A 19,741-nucleotide genomic window follows, 5' to 3' on the forward strand; every position below is an offset into this window, starting at 1 on the left:
CAGGGTCTTGGGGTGTAGTGCCCAAAACTGAATAATGTACTCTGGAAGGAATCCAAACAAAGTTCAGTACAACTGAAGCATGGTTTCCTCCCCTTTGCATTTAAGGCCAACATTGCATAAGCTTTTTGATTACTTTTCTGTACCGGTGCACTAGATTTTAGCAATTTGTGTACATGGACATCCAAATCCCTTTGCTCTTTCACACTTCCTAGTCACATTAAAAAATATTGTGAATTGTTGCTCTTGGATCAAAAGTAGATGACCTCACAGGTCACTTAACTCCATCCATCATACTTTTGCCCACTCTCTGACACTTCGTAACTTACTGCACAACCTACTGGACCCTCTAACTTACTTTCATCTTCAAACTTGGATTATACAACTCTGATGAAAATGCGAGGAAAATGCGCCACTAGCTGGAACACAAAAGGAAGATGGTTGTGGTTGTTGGAGGCTTGTCATCTCAGCCCAAGGACATAGCTGCAGGAGCTCCTCAGGACAGTGTACTAGGCCCAATCATCTTCACCTGCTTCAACAATGACCTTAACTGATGATTGAAGAGTTGCAAAACGAGTACTGCACAGATAACAAAGCAGTCCATGATATCCACATGCAGCAAGAGCTTGACAACATTCAGACTTAGGCTTTTAAGTAGCAAGTAACGTTCACACCACATAAGTGTTAGGCAATGATCATCTCCAACAAGAGAAAGCCTAACCGCCTCCCCTTGGCATTCAACGGAATTACAATGGTCAAATCCCACACCATCAACACTGTCCCAAAACTTAACTGGACCACCTACGTAACTACAAGAGGTCAGAACTTGGGTGTTCTGCAGCAAGTGACTCATCCCCTGACCCTCCAGAGCCCTTTCCACATCTAAAAGGCACAAGTCAGGAGTGTGATATAATACTCGCTGTTTATCTGGATTAGTGCAGCTCCAAAATGCTCAAGAAGCTTGATACCATCCTGAGCAAAGCAGCCCACTTGATTGGGACACCATCCACCAGCTTAAACATTCACTCCCTCTACCACTGGCGTACAGTGGTTCCAGTGCATAACAAGATGCACAACAGCAACTTGCCAAGGATTCAACAACAGCTCGCAAACCCGCAGCCTCTGCCACCTCGGACAAGTGCAACAGGCACAGGGGAATACCATCACCTCCAAATCACACACTACCCTGACTTGGAAATATATCACCGTTTCGTCATCGTTGCTGGATCAAAATCCTGGAACTCCCGACTCAACAACATTGTGAGAGTAGCTACACCACACAGACTGCAGCAGCTCAAGGCGATGGCTCATAACTACCGTTCAAGAGCAATTTTGGATAGGCAAGAGATGGTGGCCTTGCTAGCGATGCCATCATCCCATGAACAAATGTAAAAAGGATTACAAAGCCTCATTACCTTCAGAAAGATGAGATCCCAAAGATAATTTGTATGTGCAGTCATTCTGTGCCAACTCTGGAATTAGACACTGTAAATTAACCAAAGTTCACTAGACTAATCCCTGGGAGGGGAGCCACAGTAGATGACCTCACCCTCACCAATCTACCTGCCACAGATGTATCTGTCCATGAGAGTATTGGTAGGAGTGACCACCACAGAGTCCTAGTGGAGGCGAAGTCCTGTAGTCACACTGAGCATACCCTCCATCATGTTGTGTCGCACTACCATTGTGCTAAATGGGATAGATTCAGAACAGACCTAGCAGCTCAAAGCTGGGCATCCATGAGGCACTGTGGACCATCAGTAGCAGTAGAATTGTATTCAACCACAATGTGTAACCTCATGGTCCAGTATACCCCTCACTCAACCACTACCATCAAGCCTGATTCAATAAGGAATGCAGGAGAGCATGCGAGGAGCAGCACCAGGCATACCTAAAAATGAGGTGCCAACCTGGCAAAGATACAATACATGACTGCATGCATGTTAAACAGCAGACACAGCATGTGACAGACAGAGCAAAGCACTCCCACAACCAATGGATCAGATCAAAGCTCTGTGGTCCTCCACATCCAGTTGTGAATGGTAATGGACAAATAAACAACTAACCAAAGGAGGAGGCTCCACAAATATCCCCATCATTAATGATGGGGGAGACCAGCACGTCAGTGCAAAGACATGGCTGAAACATTTTCAACCATCTTCAGCCTGAAGTGCAGCGTGGATGATCCATCTTGGCCTCCTCTTGAGGTCCCTGGGATCACAGATGCCACTCTTCAGCCAGTTTGATTCACATGGGATATCAAGAAATAGCTGAAGGCACTGCACACAGCAAAGGCTATGGACCCAGTCAACATGTAGTACTGATGACTTGTGCTCCAGAACAAGCTGCGCCCCTCGCCAAGCTGTTCCAGTACAGCTAAAACACTGCCAACTACCTGACAATGTGGAAAATTGCCCGGGTATGTCCTGTCCACAAAAAACAGAATAAATCCAACGTAGCCAATTATCACCCCATCAGTCTACTCTCAATCATCAGCAAAGTGCTGGAAGACATCATTGACAATGCTATCAAGCGGCACTAGGGGAAGAGAAGGCTGAGAGGTGATTTGATAGAGTTCTCTGCTCTTTGTATTCAAAATTATCAGGGGTCGGGTCAGTGTAGATAGGGAGAAACTGTTCCCACTCATGAAAGCAATGGGAACGAAAGGGCACAGATTTAAAAGTAATTGGAAGAAAAAAAAGTGACATGAGGGAAAACTTTTTCACACAGCGAGTGGTTAAGCAGGTTACATTTAATTTGAAGGGGAAAAAAGTGCATGACAATGGCAGGATACACTGTGGTCTAATTGCCTCATCCAGCCATATTCCCAATCTGAGCCCAGCTACTGTTGCAAAATACCATGATCAGCAGCAACCTCCCCATGCGATGAAAAAAAATCAACCTGGATACAACTCTCACTTCAATTCTGGGTACTGCCTGTGCGGAGTTTGCAAGTTCTCCCTGTGACTGCGTGGGTTTTCGCCGGGTGCTCCGGTTTCCTCCCACCGCCAAAGACTTGTAGGTGATAGGTAAATTGGCCGTTGTAAATTGCCCCAGTGTAGGTAGGTGGTAGGGAATATGGGATTACTGTAGGGTTAGTACAAATGGGTGGTTCTTGGTTGGCACAGACTCGGTGGGCCGAAGGGTCTGTTTCAGTGCTGTATCTCTACATAAAATAAAAAAATAAAATATAACTTCTGGGGGTAAACAGCTTAAAGGCCACCCTACATCTCTGTAGGAATGGCAGACGTTTTCAATGCAATACCTGAATTTAAGATACCTAACTGAACATAAACTTGGTGCCACTTAGACTTCTTATATGCCTTGTATACTCTTTTCAACCTTGGTGATAATATTGCTCAGAGCCTTGGTCCATGACCTCAATAATTTAAAACAAACTGCCTGTTCCAGTGGTTTTGGTTGATGTCAAAGATCTCATAGCACATAATAAAATGCTAAAAATTTTCATCTTCGTAAAATTAGTTTAACTTTACCAAAGGTACTTTGAAATGTGTTTAATTATGTTTAATGTATTAGCTAAAAAGGTAATTCATTATTAAACTCATTTCAATGCTTTCAAAAAAATCCCCCAGATTTGTGCTTCCAATCTGAGATTGACTAAAGTTTTTTTTTTAATTCTTTCATGGGAGGTGGGCGTTGCTGGCAAGGCCAGCATTTGTTGCCCATCCCTAATTGCCCTTGACAACTGAATGGCTTGCTAGGCTATTTCAGAGGGTAGTTAAGAGTCAACCACATTGCTGTGGATCTAGAGTCACGTGTAGGCCAGACCAGGTAAGGATGGCAGATTTCCTTCCCTAAAGGGCATTAGTAAACCAGATGGGTTTTTCCGACAATCGATGATGGTGCAATGAAACTATTACAGAGACTAGCTTTCAATTCCAGATTTATTAATTAATTGAAGTCATTAAATTTTTTATTCATGCATGGGATGTGGGTATTGCTGCCTAGGCCAGTATTTACTGCCCATCCCTAATTGTTTTTGAGGTGGTGGTGAGCCACCTTCTTGAACTGCTGCAATCCATGTGGGATAGGTACACCCACAGTGCTGTTAGGAAGGGAGTTCCAGGATTTTGACCCAGTGACAGTGAAGGAACAACGATATAGTTCCAAGTCAGGATGGTGTGTGGCTTGGAGGGGAACTTGCAGGTGGTGGCCCCATGCATCTGCTGCCCTTGTCCTTCTCGGTAGTAGAGGTCACGGGTTTGGAAGGTGCTGTCTAAGGAGCCTTGGTGCATTGCTGCAATGCCACTGAATTTAAATTCCACCAGCTGCCGTGGTTGGATTTGAACCAGTGTCCCCAGGGCATTGGTCTGGGCCTCTGGATTACTAGTTCAGTGACATTACCACTGCACCACAAAAGTTAGAAGAACCGACATCAAACCGCATAACAACCTAGTGGATATTTTTACTTTCACTTTTCTGGGATTGTCTTTTGTATTCATCTATTTACATTCATGTCATTAACCTCTTGTTGCTGGCTTGTAATAAACATTTTGCTTTTATACACTATTAGAAGATACATCCAAGAAGCAGTGCAGTACTATATTGAACTTAATAACAGTAGGCTGCAAACCCAACCATACATCTTAACTGAAGAGATCAGGCACAGGTAGCACTCTCCCATGCACTGGCAGTAATCTCCCGCACAACAGACATCATGCACATATTATGATTTGCAAAACATGCACATTTCGTTTGAAGAGATAAAATCCAATCCACCAAACACACACATCTTGATTTATAAAACTTTTATGCAACAGATTCAACTTTCATTAATAGCTGCTAATTTATCTCGTGATTCTGTTACCTTGTGCCAAGCCTGACTTCCCAAGTTTACTGTTCACACGAACGAACATAAAGCCAGTAAGAAAATAGGAAGTAATGTTTTGTGGGTGGGGTTATGATTTTAAAAAACGTACTTGGTGAACAATTGCAGGATCACCATACTCCTCAGCCACAGGAAAGCTTGTATCCCAAACTGAAGCTAAACTTCCTTCTATTGGAGTAGTGATGTTGCACAGGATAAATTTTAATGTTTTTCCCTTTCCCAAATAGGGCAGAAAAGGAAAAACAAAAAGCCCAGTAGCTTCTTAAAAACTTAAGAAAACAGCCATCAAACCCTTGTAGTACTGCCAATGCAAAACTGCGTACAAGCCAACGTTACGCAGAGTAGTCATGCAACACTGACCCATCTCAATATAAATCATCATGATGAAGCTATTGTTTTTGTACATATTTTATATCACCAAAATTAACTACTGCACAGAAAGACAATACAAAAAGTGTATATGTGAAATATAAACTAGAAAAGAATTTAATCCTATTTCAATTTAAACACCTAACACATCAGTAAGAGACCATAGATCAAATTCTCAAGTATTCGAACACAACTTTGGAAATACATTATTGAACAGTTGCAGATAAGTTAACAAACCATACAAAGGCCAAAAGCAATGCACAGGGAATTCTATCTGGCTTAAATTCAAATAAAACACTTAGCAACCATCACACACCCTGCTTCCTCTCCTACTCCCAAAACACTAAGATGCTTGCCATGCAATTTATAAAATTTATGTATATTTGTGTACATCTAGTAAAGTAAACAAAACCACAGTGACCTACATCACTCTCTCAAAACAAAAGTACAATACAATGATCAAACTGAGGTACAGAACCCAAGAACTGGAAGGCACGTCTTACTCCCATTTCGCTATAAGGCTCATTAATCACTGTACCTTTTGTCAAGAAACTCCACATACAGTATTATCACAGACTCATCATACATAGTGGAATGCTAATTATTTAAACTATTTAATGGCTTAACAAACATGAACTTTTGCCAAGTTTTATTCATGGAAACAAAATCGGCAGTGTTACTGGCAAACTGTACAGGGAAATAATAAAGTTTAAGCATCTCTAAACTGTTTTGGATCAAGCAAGCCAGTTTTTAAACTGTCAGGAGTGAAGTAGCTATACTCTTTATTCAACTACAAAAATACAAAATTTTCATTGTTCTGTACTACACATTTCACCAAAATTCAAATATTTTCAGTGTATCTGACACTATTTTAATAATTAAATTATTTAGCTTACTTCCAATATTTAAAAAGTGATATCTGTATAAGAGAATGTCCTATCTGCTTTAAACAGGTTTCTAAACTACAGTACTTGGGTTCCTCCACGATATTGTGCCCTCCTGATTATTCAAAGCCAGTTTAGTGATAAAATATTTGAATTGTCAAACAACTTAAATTAAGCAACATAAATAGCACAGTGGGAATTTAGTGCTAAAAGTTCAAACTGCTACATTTCAAACTCATCATCTGAATTAACAGCAGATTGAACGGCCCATATCTACACAAAATAATCCAGGTGATCAAATCACTTTGGTATTTCTCTCTCTCCCAACCACACCCACTTCCGAGAACAAAATAAATTCCTGCAAATTTGGAAGGTGGTCGAAGGAGCCTTGGCAAGTTGCTGCAGTGCCTCTTGCACATCGTACACACTGCTGCCACTATGCGACAGTGATGGAGGGAGTTAATGTTTAAGGTAGTAGATGGGGTGCCAATCAAGCAGGCTGCTTTGTCTTGGATGGTGTCAAGCTTCTTTAGTGCTATTGGAATCCAGGCAAGTGGAGAGCATTCCATCACATTCTTGTGCCTTGTAGATGGTGGACAGACGCTGGGGAGTCAGGAGGTGTATTAATCGCCACAGAATTCCCAGCCTCTGAACTGCTCTTGTAGCCAGTGTTTATGTGGCTGGTCGACTTCAGTTTCTGGTCAGTGATATGCCCCAGGATGTTGATGGTGGGGGATTCAGCGATGGTAATGTCACTGAATGTTAAGAGCAGCCGTCAGATTCTCTCTTACTGGAGATGGTCACTGCCTGGCAGTGTGGCGTGAATGTAACTTGCCGCTTATCAGTCCAAGCCTGAATGTTGTCCAGATCTTGCTGCATATGGACCTGGACTACTTCAGTATCTGAGGAGTTGCAAATGGTATTGAACACTGTGCAATCATTGAACATTCCCACTTGTGATCTTATGTTGGAGGATGGTCAATGAAGAAGTTGCTGGCGATGGTCAGGCTTAGGGAACCCCTGCAGTGAAGTCCTAGGGCTGTGATGATTGACCTCTAACGACCACAATCATCTTCCTTTGTGTTAGGTATGACGCCAACCAGTGGTTATTTCCCCACACACTAACCCACCCACCCACCCGATTCCCATTGATTTCAATTTTTACTATGGCTCCTTGGTGCCACACTCAGTGACTGCCCTTGACAGGGAGAAAGCGGGAACAGGTTACTGAGTTTGGATGATCAGCCATGATCGTATTGAATGACTATAACTCACAAATTCCTGAGTTTCCGACTATGTCATGTTATCACATTGACCAATGATCACCAAGGTAACAAGAAAATACTGAAGCATGCAAGTGAAATTGGAAAAATAGCCTTATACTAAAATAGATATCATTGCTTCTTTTTCTACCTCGATTATAGCCAATTCATAAATATTATTACAATGAAAGTGACAGCTGCCTGAGCAAACAAGCAAAGTGTGTGTGGAACTATATCAGTGTGTGTGACTCATAGTTCTAACATCATATCAAGTTCATCACACATGCCTTTACTTTTGTCACTTATAAATAATTGTTCAAAGGATTCAGGACTAATGCAACCATCAATATACTCAGCTGAAGCCACCTGCTATCCATGTGTTTGGGACAACCCACCTGCTTCCTTTACAGTTTATAACAAATATGTCATACTTCAGATTTTGCTTCATAATATGCTGGAGAATACTCTGCAGCAGAGCAGTTTTTGGCACCCAAGCAAGCAAGAGCAACAGAACGAATCATTAAGATGGCAGTGGTATTATTTCAGCTAAACACTCTGCACATCTATTGATAAGCATAAATCTTGTTACATCATGTATTACGGTCAATGTAGATTGGAGACTTGATGAACCAACCCCATTAGCATGGTACACAATGAACAGTAAGTCTTCAAAATCAAAACATCCTTAAATACATTTGTTGGCTACTACTGCAAAGTGCTGTAAGATTTGTACATCGTCAATTTTTTGTTCATAATGCTAGCAAAGTTAATTCATTATGTGTTAACATTTTGCAGTACATGAAACATTAATTCTGATTTGCTGCCTCTCAAAAACTCCCACCACACTTTATTAAAAAGTAATTTTAGACTTGAATAAAAGTTAGTTGTAGCAATACAAAACAGCAAGGGCAGATAGACAAATTTTAGCCCTTCCATTAGTTAAGCACATGTTCCCAGATTATCCTGCCTGTAAGGATCATAAAAATCCAACCAATCATTGGACAGAGAAGACAGGAGAGAAACTTTTAAGAGTTTCTAGCTCTTCTTCCTTTTGGATCCAGCTAGCTGTCCTAACTTTTCAAGCAGCCAGATTCTGAGATTTGAACTCAGGTCTCAGAAATACACAGAAGTTACAACACAGAAACAGGACACTCAATCCAACCAATCATGTTGTAATTTTCCCTCCACACAAGCATATAGTTCTAATCACCATTATCATACTCCTGTTACATTTCTCTTAAATCCTTTCCATTCATCCAACTTTCCAATCTAATCTTGCATGTTGACATAGTTGAGGCAGAAACTATTAATCTTATAAGTGAATTCTCTATAAAAGAACAACTCTCTATAAAAGAAGTTTCTGTTCTAAATATACTGCATTTGCACCTATGGGCCCTTGTTCTAGAACCCTCAACTACTGGAAACAATCTGCTTTGATCAACCCTGTCTCATCCTTTCACAATTCTAAACACTTCTAACATATTGGCCCATAATCCGCTATGCTCGAGGAAAAAAGCCTCAAGTTTTCATAATTGTATTGCCACATACCAGGCTGTATCCTTGTGAATCTGTGCTGTACTCTTTCTAGCTTCAATATCCCTCGTATTTTATACAGCCCAATACTGCACACAGTACTCTAAACTGATGTAAACGATCTTAAAGATGCACAATTATGTCTTGACATTTATATCCTATATCTCCTAATTAAACACAAAATTCCATTAGTGTTTTTTTTTTACAGTCTTATCGACCCAAAGTGTTGCTTTTAATGTCTGATAAACCTGAAACCCCAAATCCCTCTGCTATTCCGCAGCACCAAGCATACTATCACTCAGAATGTAATTAATGCTTTTTTTTAAAAATTAAAATGGATTTCATCTGCCACTTTTTACTCCGTTCCACCACTTTGGAAGCTTCCTTGGTCTCCTAAAGAATTAACTATACTTCCTATTTTGATATCGTCTGTAAGTTTCACCACTCCCTTTAGTCCTATATCTAAATCAATGATTTACACAATGAACAGAAATAGCTCCAGATCTCAATCCTGTGGGCACAACTACCCACTTCCAACCACTCTTTAAAAAGAAAAAATCCCTCAAGTTCCTACTCTCGTTTCGCCCTTCAAACCAATTTTTAATCCAGTTTGCTATCCTCTACCTAATTCCATACTGCTTAATCTCCCATGTGATATCTTGTTAAATGCTTTCCTCAAGCACATGTGCATTACATTCACTACAGTTCCATCTATCATGTCTGTTACATTCTCAAAAAGAAATCTAAGGTTTGTCAACCATAGGCAAACCTTCTGAAATCCATGCTGACTATTTTCTCTTTTCATTTAGGTATGTGGGCAGGATTTTAGCCCCCAACAGGGTCAGGAATGGAGGCTGGCAAGCGCCATAAATAGTGCTACCGACCAACATACTGGTTTCCCAGCTCCATTCCGCCCCATGCCATTTTCCTGGAAGTGGGATGAGTGAGGTGGGGTGGTGGGGGGGGGGGGGGGGGGGGGCGCGCGGGGGGCAGGATTACCTGCCCACAAAAACAGTGATAGCCAATTCAGCCAGACAATAGCCACTTCAGGCCAACTGGGATTTTCTAGTCAGCCTCCAGGTGCCCGCTGGTGACGGGGGACAGTTTAGCTGCCTGGAGGTGTCCTCCAGGCTGTAGGCAGTGGGGGGTCCCAGCACTCCAGGGAGGGCTCAGACGCCCTGCTTAGGTTCAGTAGCAGCCGCAGACCACCCTGCAGAGGAGCTCCCCCCCCACCACAGTGGTGGCCGAGCTGCTGAATCTATTTTTTTTTTACTTTAAATTTGAAAAAGCTGGAGAGGGCACCTCCATTTTGAGACACCATCTCCCTCACTTACCTCATGGCATCCTGTTGTTGCTTTCAAGCTGGGCAGCCTCCTATAGGCCTTCCAGCTTCAAGAGCCCACCCACCATCCTTAACTGGATGTCGAGTCCACACTCTGGTCATTAATTGGCCAATCTGAGGAAAATGACAGGTGAGTGACTACTTCCCACACAGTGAGTGCTTCTGTTCCACATTTGAGCCTGACAGTGAGGTCTTGAAGCTCACAGGAAAATCCTGCCTATGGTAATTTCACCCTTGGAGATAAACATTTCCCCTACCACAGATGTTAAACTAACTGGCCTGTAATTACCCAGGTTAGCACAGTTTCCCTTTTTTAAAAAAAAAAATGGGTAATATTGTAGCCGCTCTTCAACCTCCACGCTCAATAGAGCTTAGAAATATACTTTCCAGGCCCTTGGCAATCCCCTGCCTAACCTGCTTCAGGATCTTAGGATATATCCCATTGGGTCCTGATGCTTCGTCTTCCCTTAGCATAACTAACTTTTTAAAAATTTCCTTTTATCCACTTAATATCATTCACCTTGCCTTCAACCACTTCAGAATACAGGACTTTTCTGATATCCTTGTCTTAAGTAAAGATGGCTGCATAGTACTTATGCATCATGTTTTGGTCATTGACAAATCAACAATCCTCTCCTCGCAGGTCCCACCTCACTTTTAAAAACTGCCTTTTTAACTGATATATTTTTTAAGTACTTAATTGTTCTCCATCACATTCAACCTCTTATTTTCTCATGCTCTTATTTGTAAATACTTATAATTTCTAACCTTTTCAATTGTCTATGCCATCCTGAAACTATCGCAGTTTCCTTCTTTTACATTTAAAAAAAATAAAACATCACACCGTTGCTCTGCAGACCTGTGTGCCAAATTATCTTTCCAACTCACCTCAGCTGGTTCACCCTTCATATAAAATCTGGTCTAATGGAATCAGGTGTTCTAAATTTTGTACTGACTTTCCCCTTAATGGTTGAATTTGAAATCTTATCACAGCTAAGAAACTAGCAGCCTAGCTACTGTTCCACTTCAAGAGACTTTGCATGATCAAAGTATTTTTCACACACAAATTATCACAATAATGAGAGAGAGGAAACTGATTCTAGTTGGGGTACAGTTCTCTTGGTACAAGTCACCTTCATACAAACATATGAATTAGGAGGAGTAGGCCACTCGGCCCTTCGAGCCTGCTCCATCATTCAATAAGATCATGGTTGATCTGACTGTAACCTCAATTCCACATTCCCGCCTAACCCCGATAACCTTTCACCCCTTTGTTTATCAAGAATCTAACCTGTGCCTTAAAAATATTTTAAAACTCTGCTTCCACTGCCTTTTGAGGAAGACCCTGACAGAAAATACTTCTCCACATTTTTGTCTTAAATGGGCAATCCCTTATTTTTAAATAGTTCTAGATTCTCCCACTCTTCTCTCACCTTTACATGGTCCATCTCCGATACATCCCTTCCCTTCCTCGACTTCTCTGTTTCCATCTCTGGGGATAGGCTGTCTACTAATATTCATTATAAGCCCACCAACTCCCACAGCTACCACTTCTTCACACACTGCCTCCTGTAAGGATTCCATTCCATTCTCCCAGTTTCTCTGTCTCCGACACATCTGCTCTGATGATGCAACCTTCCACGACAGCGCTTCTGATATGTCTTCCTTTTTCCTCAACCGAGGACTCCCTCCCACTGTGGTTCACAGGGCCCTCAACCATGTCCGGCCCATTTCCCGCACCTCTACCATCACCCCTTCCCCTCCCTCCCAGAATCGCGACAGGGTTCCCCTTGTCCTCACGTTCCACCCCACCAGCCTCCACATCCAAAGGATCATCCTCTGCCATATCCAGCGTGATGCCACTACCAAACGCATCTTCCCCTCCCCTCCTGTCAGCGTTCCGAGGAGATCATTCCCTCTGCGACACCCTGGTCCCCTTCCCACGCAATCGCAGAAGGTGTAATTCCTGCCCTTTTACCTCCTCTCTCCTCACTATCCAAGGCCCCAAACACTCCTTTCAGGTGAAACAGCGATTTACTTGTACTTCTTTCAATTTAGTATACTGTATTCGCTGCTCACAGTGTGGTCTCCTCTACATTGGGGAAACCAAACGTAGATTGGGTGACCGCTTTGCGGAACACCTCCGCTCAGTCTGAAAACATGACCCCGAGCTTCTGGTTGCTTGTCATTTCAACACACCCCCCTGCTCTCATGCCCACATATCTGCCCTGGGCTTGCTGCAGTGTTCCAGTGAACATCAACGCAAGCTCAAGGAACAGCATCTCATTTACCGATTAGGCATGCTACAGCCTGCCGGACTGAACAATGAGTTCAATAATTTGAGAGCATGAGGGGACCACCTTTTTTAGTTTTAGTTATTTTTTTTTTTATTTGTTTATTTTATTTTAGTTTGTTTCATCATTCACTTTTTTAAAAAATCATGTGCCTGCCCACTGTTTTGTTTTTCATGTTTGTGCTTTGGGCCAGGGCTGTGCATTTTTCTGTCAATTAACACCCTCTCTGCACTAACGCTTCATCTTTTAGCACACTATTAACATATCGTTTACCTTTGCTCCATGACCTCCTGGTCAGTTATTCTCTGTGACCCTGTCCTATCAACACCTTCCCTTTTGTTATCTCTTGCCCCACCCCCACTTTATTTGCTTAAAAACTACGACATTTCTAACCTTTGCCAGTTCTGATGAAAGATCACTGACCTGAAACGTTAACTCTGCTTCTCTCTCCACAGATGTTTTTAGCCCTGCTGAGTATTTCCATGCTTTCTTGTTTTTATTCCAGTGGATATGAGTCTAGCCTGCCCAACTATTGACCCATTTATGCCTATTCTCGGTTTCTTGTTAGCTAGCCAATCTGCCATCCATGCCCAATGTTACCCCCATACCATGAGCTTTTATTTTCCACAATAACCATCTTATCAAATGCCTTCTGGAAATCTAAATACAGTACATCCACCAGTTCCCCTATAATCACAGCACATTACTTCTTCAAAGACCTCCAATAAATTGGCTAAACATGATATTCCTTTCACAAAACCATGTTGGCTCTGCCTAATTGCCTTGAATTTTTCTAGGTGCCCTGATATCATGTCTTTATTAAGACCTTCTAACATTTTCTCGATGACAGATGTTACGCTAACTGGCCTGTAGTTTTCTGCTTTCTGTCTTCCTCCCTTTTTGAATAAAGGAGTTTTCCAATCTAATGGAACCTTCCCCGAATCTAGGAAATTAAAACCAACGTATTAACTATCTCACTAACCACTTCTTTTAGGATCCTAGGATTAAGTCCACCAGGACCTGGGGACTTGTCAGCCCGCGGCTCCAACTATTTGCTCAGTACCACTTTCTTGGTGACTGTAATTTTCCTGCGTTCCTCCCTCCCTTCCATTTCCTGATTTACAGCCATTTCTGGGATGTTACGTGCATCCTCTATAGTGAAGACCAATGCAAACTACCTGTTCAATTCATCTACCATCTCCTTATTTTTCCTTAGTAATTCCCCAGACTCACTTTCTATAGGACCAATGCTCACTACGTTAACTCTTTTCTTTTTAAAATGTCTATCTGTTTTATATTTCTAGCTAGCTTTCTCTCTTACTCTAATTTTCCCTCATCAATCTTTTAGCCATTCTTTGCTGTTCCTTATATTCTCTCCAATCGTCTGACCTGCCACCTATCGCTGTGCAATTATAGGCTTTTTCTTTAAGTTTGAAACTATCTTTAACTTTTTTAGTTAACCACAGAAAGTGGGTTCTACTCTTGGAATTTTTCTTTCTCAAGGAATGTATCTATTCTGTGTATTCCTTTTCTTCAAGTACTCACTGGCCCAATGGCTCAGCAAGTTTATTCAAACAAACTTTTAGAATGTTGATAGAGACAAAGAAAAAACAGATGTTCAATTCCTCGAAAGATTGCTGAAGAAGTGCATTACAAGCAAGCACTTGAAATGAGGAGGAAGCAATAAAGCAACAGATCAACAAATAAACCAATAGAAAACTAGGGATATAAAAAGGAAGAGAATAGCTAAGTAAGTGTGGGACCCTTAGAGGATGAGACTGGGGCACTAATCACAGGAAACAGGGAAATAGCAGGTAATTTAAACCAATATTTTGCATCGGTCTTCACGGTAGAGGACACTATAAACATTCCAACAAAATACTAGATGAGCAAGATGTAAATGGGAGGAAGAAACTTGTAACAATCTCTATCACGAGGGAAAAGATGCTTGACAAGCTGATAGTACTAATGGCAGACAAGTCGCCAGGACCTGATGGCCTGCATCCAAGGGTTTTAAAAGAAGTGGCTACAGAGATGGTGGAGGCATTGATCATAATATACCAAAACTCACTGGATTCCGGTATTCAAGAAAGGAGGGAGGCAGAAAGCAGGAAACTATAGACCAGTTAGCTTAACATCTGTCATTGGGAAAATGATAGAGTCCATTATTAAGGAAGAAATAGCAGGACATTTAGAAAAACATAATGCAATGAAACAGAGTCAACATGGTTTTATGAAAGGGAAATCATGCTTGACAAATTTGTTAGAACTCTTTGAGGATATAACAAGCAGAATGGATAAAGTGTATTTGGATTTTCAGAAGACATTTGATAAGGTGCCACATAAAAGGTTATTGCACAAAGTAAGAGCTCAGTGTATTGGGGGTAATGTGTTGGCATGGATTGAAGATTGGCTAACACACAGAAGGCAGAGAGTCAGGATCAATGGGTCTTTTCCAGGTTGGAAAGCTATAACTGGTGGGTATCACAAGGATCGGTCCTAAGGCCTCAATTATTTACTGTCTATATTAATGACTTGGAGGAAGGGACAGGATGCAGTGTATCCAAATTTGCTGACGATACAAAAATAGGTGGGAAGGCATGTTGTGATGAGGACACAAAGAATCTGCAAAGGGATATCGATAGGTTAAGTGAGTGGGAGAAAACTCGGCAGATGGAGTTCAATGTGGGAAAGTGAGAGATCATCCACTTTGGTAGGAAGAATAAAAAGGCAGATTATTTAGATGGAGAAAGACTACAAAATACTGCAGTAAGGAGGGATCTGGGTATTCTTGTACATGAAACACAAAAAGTTAGCACGCAGGTGCAGCAAGTAATTAGGAAGGCAAATGGAATTTTGGCCTTTATTGCTAGGGGATTACAGTTTAAAAATAGGGAAGTCTTGTTACAACTGTACAGGGTGTTGGTGAGGCCACACCTCGAGTACTGTGTACAGTTTTGGTCCCCGTATTTAAAGAATAATATACTAGCATTGGAGGCAGTTCAGCAAAGGTTCACTAGGCTGATTCCTGGGATGAAGGGGTTGTCTTATCAACAACGGCTAAGCAGGTTAGGCCTTTATTCATTGGAGTTTAGAAGAATGAGAGGTGATCTTATTGAAACATAAGATTCTAAGGGGGCTTGACAGTTTAGATGTTGAGAATATGTTTCCACTGGTGGGGGAATCTCGAACTAGGGGACATAGTTACAGAATAAGAGGTCACACGTTTAACACTGAGATGCAAAGGAATTTCTTCTCTCAGAGGGTGGTGAATGTCTGGAATTCTCTACCTCAGAGAATTGTGGAGGCTAGGTCACTAAATGTATTTAAGGAAGAGGTAGATAGATTTTTGAAATCTCGGGGAGTCAAGGGTTATGCGGAGCAGGCCCGAAAGAGGAGTTGAGGCCTGGGAGAGATCAGCCATGATCTTATTGAATGGTGGGGCAGGCTTTGAGGGGCTGAATGGTCTACTCCTGCTCCTATTTCTTGTGTTCTTATTGACAAATGTCACAGCTCCTGTTGGACACAAAATGAGTATATCTGCTGATTCAACAGTAAATGGGGAATATCAGTGGGCAGTAGAAGATAGCTTTTAAAAATACGATCAGGATCTGGGAAAGGATCTAGACAATGGGGTGAGCAGAATGGATAAATAGCCTTTCCTCAGAATTATGTTATCATTAAACGCAATTCAATTATAAGTACTCCAACTGGAAAAATATATTAAGTTAAAATACAGTTAAAGTCTGGAACTAAACATACTAGTTTGAGTTTGTCGCTTATGTGATTCCAAGATCAGTAATCACTGACACTAACTTTGCAGTTGACAAGCCTGAGCAGTGGCTCAAAAGACACTTTGAACTGTTTCACAGGATATAGATGCAACTTTCAAACTTCAACTTCACAATGTCAACATATTATTGCTAAAAAAAAATTGGATATCCCATTCAGCTTTAAGACAGAATTTATCTAAATGCCTAAAGATTTGTTATGCTGGGTTCTCTGGCTTCAGATTCAGCTTAACCAACATTCACTCAAAAGGGAAGAATTTAGTTTTTTGAAACTTTCTTATTTCACTGTATGCATGATGGAAAATGGAAGCTGAAACATCTAAATTGTTTAGTCACAGACCAATAAATGTTCTACATCACTATTGTCCAGTAATGTATTGACACGTACTACTGAAACAAGATTTTTAAAATATAATTAATGACATAAAAGAAAAGGATCCCATTTAATTTTATTACACATGTATATAGAAGGCACTCCACTCCATTACAATACATAAGTTCACGTCATATGACACGAATACACTTTAGTTCAAACTGTATGACCAATTCATGTGGGTTTTCCATGAGTCAATGTCCACAATGATGTCTGTTGCTGCCAAAAAAAGTTGCCAGAAACAGAATAGAATCACACCCTCTTGCAACATATTTTATAAGTGACTGGCACTTAGCATAACGTCTGGTAAAGATTATAATCCTAAGCACCAAATAATAAATTGACAGTAAACCAAACATCTTAAATTATGGAAGTAAAAGCAATTTCTTTATTGACAATATTCTTGAAATGAAACTAAAAAATAAGTAAAGGTGGTAAACTAGCAAGCTCCACAGTTGAATTAAGTCCAGCTACACAGGGCGGCGCAGTGGTTAGCATCGCAGCCTCACAGCTCCAGCGAGCCGGGTTTGGTTCTGGGTACTGCCTATGCAGAGTTTGCAAGTTCTCCCTGTGACCGCGTGGGTTGCCGCCGGGTGCTCCGGTTTCCTCCCACAGCCAAAGACTTGCAGGTTGATAGGTAAATTGGCCATTATAAATTGCCCCTAGTGTATGTAGGTGGTAGGAGAATTGAGGGAAGGTGGGGATGTGGTAGGGAACATGGAATTAATGTAGGATTAGTATAAATGGGTGGTTGATGATATTAAATGGTTGGCACAGACTCGGTGGGCCGAAGGGCCTGTTTCAGTGCTATGTCTCTTTATGACTCTACACCTTGTACTTCCAATTCTGCTATTTCTGTGGGTCTCCTCAATTATTTGGCTCACATTCCCATGGGTCGAGATAGCACTTACAGCTATTGATCTCAAGACAACAAATCAACAGAGTTCTCTTCTAGCAGTTAGATGTTTAAATAATTAAAACAGCAGAGAGGGAGGAATCTCTGCTCTTAATATTTACATCAAGTTAAACCAGATTTACAAGGGGTCCAGGAAGTCCAATGAACCCCAAACAATAAGTTAGGTTTGTCACTGAACTGAATTTATAAGCCATGTCATATCTAACCCAAGCAATGAGACACTAACCTTTCTGGGAAATCATACCTGTTCACTCGAGAGTCAGTTTGGGCCCTGACTCTGGATTTACGCTGCAAGTTTAGTATCTGTGCCAAGCCGAAGGTTACCTTGCACAGAGACTAAACTTTCAATGAAAATGCATCCCAAATTTCAACTCTGCAGGTGCAGTGCATTATATATGTAAATAAAATATATATATATATATATATATAAAAAACTAAAGCAAGTTTCACAAAAAAAAACTTCCTGTAGACTCCAAACTAAAAGTAATCAAATCACAGTTTAGTCCCCGGAAAGCTGCTTAGCATTCTTTGCTGCAGTTTGCCACCATTTTTGTTCTGAATAGTTAATGCAAATATAGGTCAAGGGTACTAACCTAGTCAACGGTTAATCATCCCTGTATTTGACCATCCCCGCCAATGGTAATTCAGCTCACTCAATCAAATTCAGTAATTCCTTTAGGTCAGCAGCCCAGATATTAATATACAAGGTTCAAACAAAAGAGACATAAGCTGACAAAATAGAATGCTATGATAATTATAATAATTCAATGTCCAAGTTCTTTTTTAAAGTGTTCTAATTCTTTCATAACTGCTTTGTCAATTACATGTTTTTCCTAGTTATTTTGATAATCCAATCGTTTTCATAGAGAAATCAAAGCACTATCAAGGACTATTTATCTAGTAAAACAATCAGAACCACATTTAAAACGTATGTTTGTACAGTAAAGGGTCTGGAGGTTTAGTGACTGCAGCTTGCAAACAGATTTTCTTTCCAAACTTTGGGCTAGGAAATAAAAAAGCTAACAATCAACTGATCCTTAAAGTACTATTTAGCTGGCTTTGAATCAAATGTTTTGACGTAAGTCGAATAATTTTAATAATCCGTGACAGGATTGAGAAAAAAACACCAACTTAAAAAGAAAAACTGAGGGATTCGTTTGCATACTTATTTTTTTCCTGTTATTCGTTACAGTACGAGAAAAAATTTCAAACGGCGACATATTGTACCCAACAACTGAGAGGTAGCATTTTTTTTTTTTAAAGTTTGCTCAGGTACAAACTACACAATTTCCTAGAGAATTATGACATAATATCGTATTTGTTGATTATTCTGAGTTACATTTTAGATTTTTTTGGAAAAAAAGAGACACTTACTGGCATCATTTTGGGCCCGAACCGCATTTATAATCAGGATTGTTTCCTTCCTTTCCCCCTCCGGAAAATAAAAGCGGTAGAGGGGAAATTAAGCGGCGAAATGTTTCTGAGACTGTGGGTGAGGAAGCCTCTGGAAACCTCTGCCTCTGGTTGTGTGTCCGCGGCCTGTTCGATCAGTCTCTCTGGTTACAAAGTTTCTCCTGCCTCAGCTCGCTGCTCTCGATAATGTGACCGAGTCGCGCAGTTGTTAAGCCGTCCCCGAAAGTCGCCCGTTTGAACTGGTGTACGGGGAATTTTGCCCGCTTACATGTTGTGGAAAGTGATTAGGTTGAGCGGTGAGCAATCTTCCAAAAGGCCGTCTCTCGCTTCCAGGCGGCTCCGTGACAACAATCGGCCACGCAGTGACTCACAGTGGCTGACGTCAGGGCCGGAAATAGGCGGTCGCGGGGGCCACTTCCAATATCCATCACAGTCAGAATCCTCCCTTTCCCAGTACCTGCCAACAACCTCTTAGGTCGTTCAACCTGCAATGTTAACTCAGTTTTTCTCTCTCCACAGATGCTGCCTGAGCGTTTCCAGCATTTTCTATTTATCCCCCTAGAGCACAAATGCACAGCAGCATTCACCACAATGCTTCCTTCAAATTGTGGATTTTGTTTTAAAGCAATTGCTTCTTTAAGTGAACAAAACTTGGAAAGGTTGTTGCCAGTAGTTGTAGTTTCACACAAAATCATTGTTAAACCCCAGTGCCCTATCA

The 19,741-nt window shown here is 41.2% G+C and overlaps 1 protein-coding gene across 2 annotated transcripts in view; it reads right to left on the reverse strand.

Annotated features, from left to right (window-relative positions):
• Positions 1-19,398, reverse strand: part of LOC137376529 (apoptosis-stimulating of p53 protein 2-like) — a 105,004-nt gene extending 85,606 nt beyond the window's left edge. The window contains exon 1 of one of the 2 annotated variants that reach the window (XM_068045249.1): positions 18,985-19,398. In XM_068045249.1, the coding sequence (XP_067901350.1) occupies positions 18,985-19,011 (27 nt within the window). In that variant the 5' untranslated portion in view covers positions 19,012-19,398. Of the gene's footprint in view, positions 1-18,203; positions 18,266-18,984 lie in introns of those variants that run through there. The other variant, XM_068045250.1, reaches the window with a different exon arrangement.
• Between the last annotated feature and the right edge of the window lie 343 nt (positions 19,399-19,741).

This window comes from Heterodontus francisci, chromosome 13, assembly GCF_036365525.1.
Source record: "Heterodontus francisci isolate sHetFra1 chromosome 13, sHetFra1.hap1, whole genome shotgun sequence".
Lineage (NCBI taxonomy): Eukaryota > Metazoa > Chordata > Chondrichthyes > Heterodontiformes > Heterodontidae > Heterodontus > Heterodontus francisci.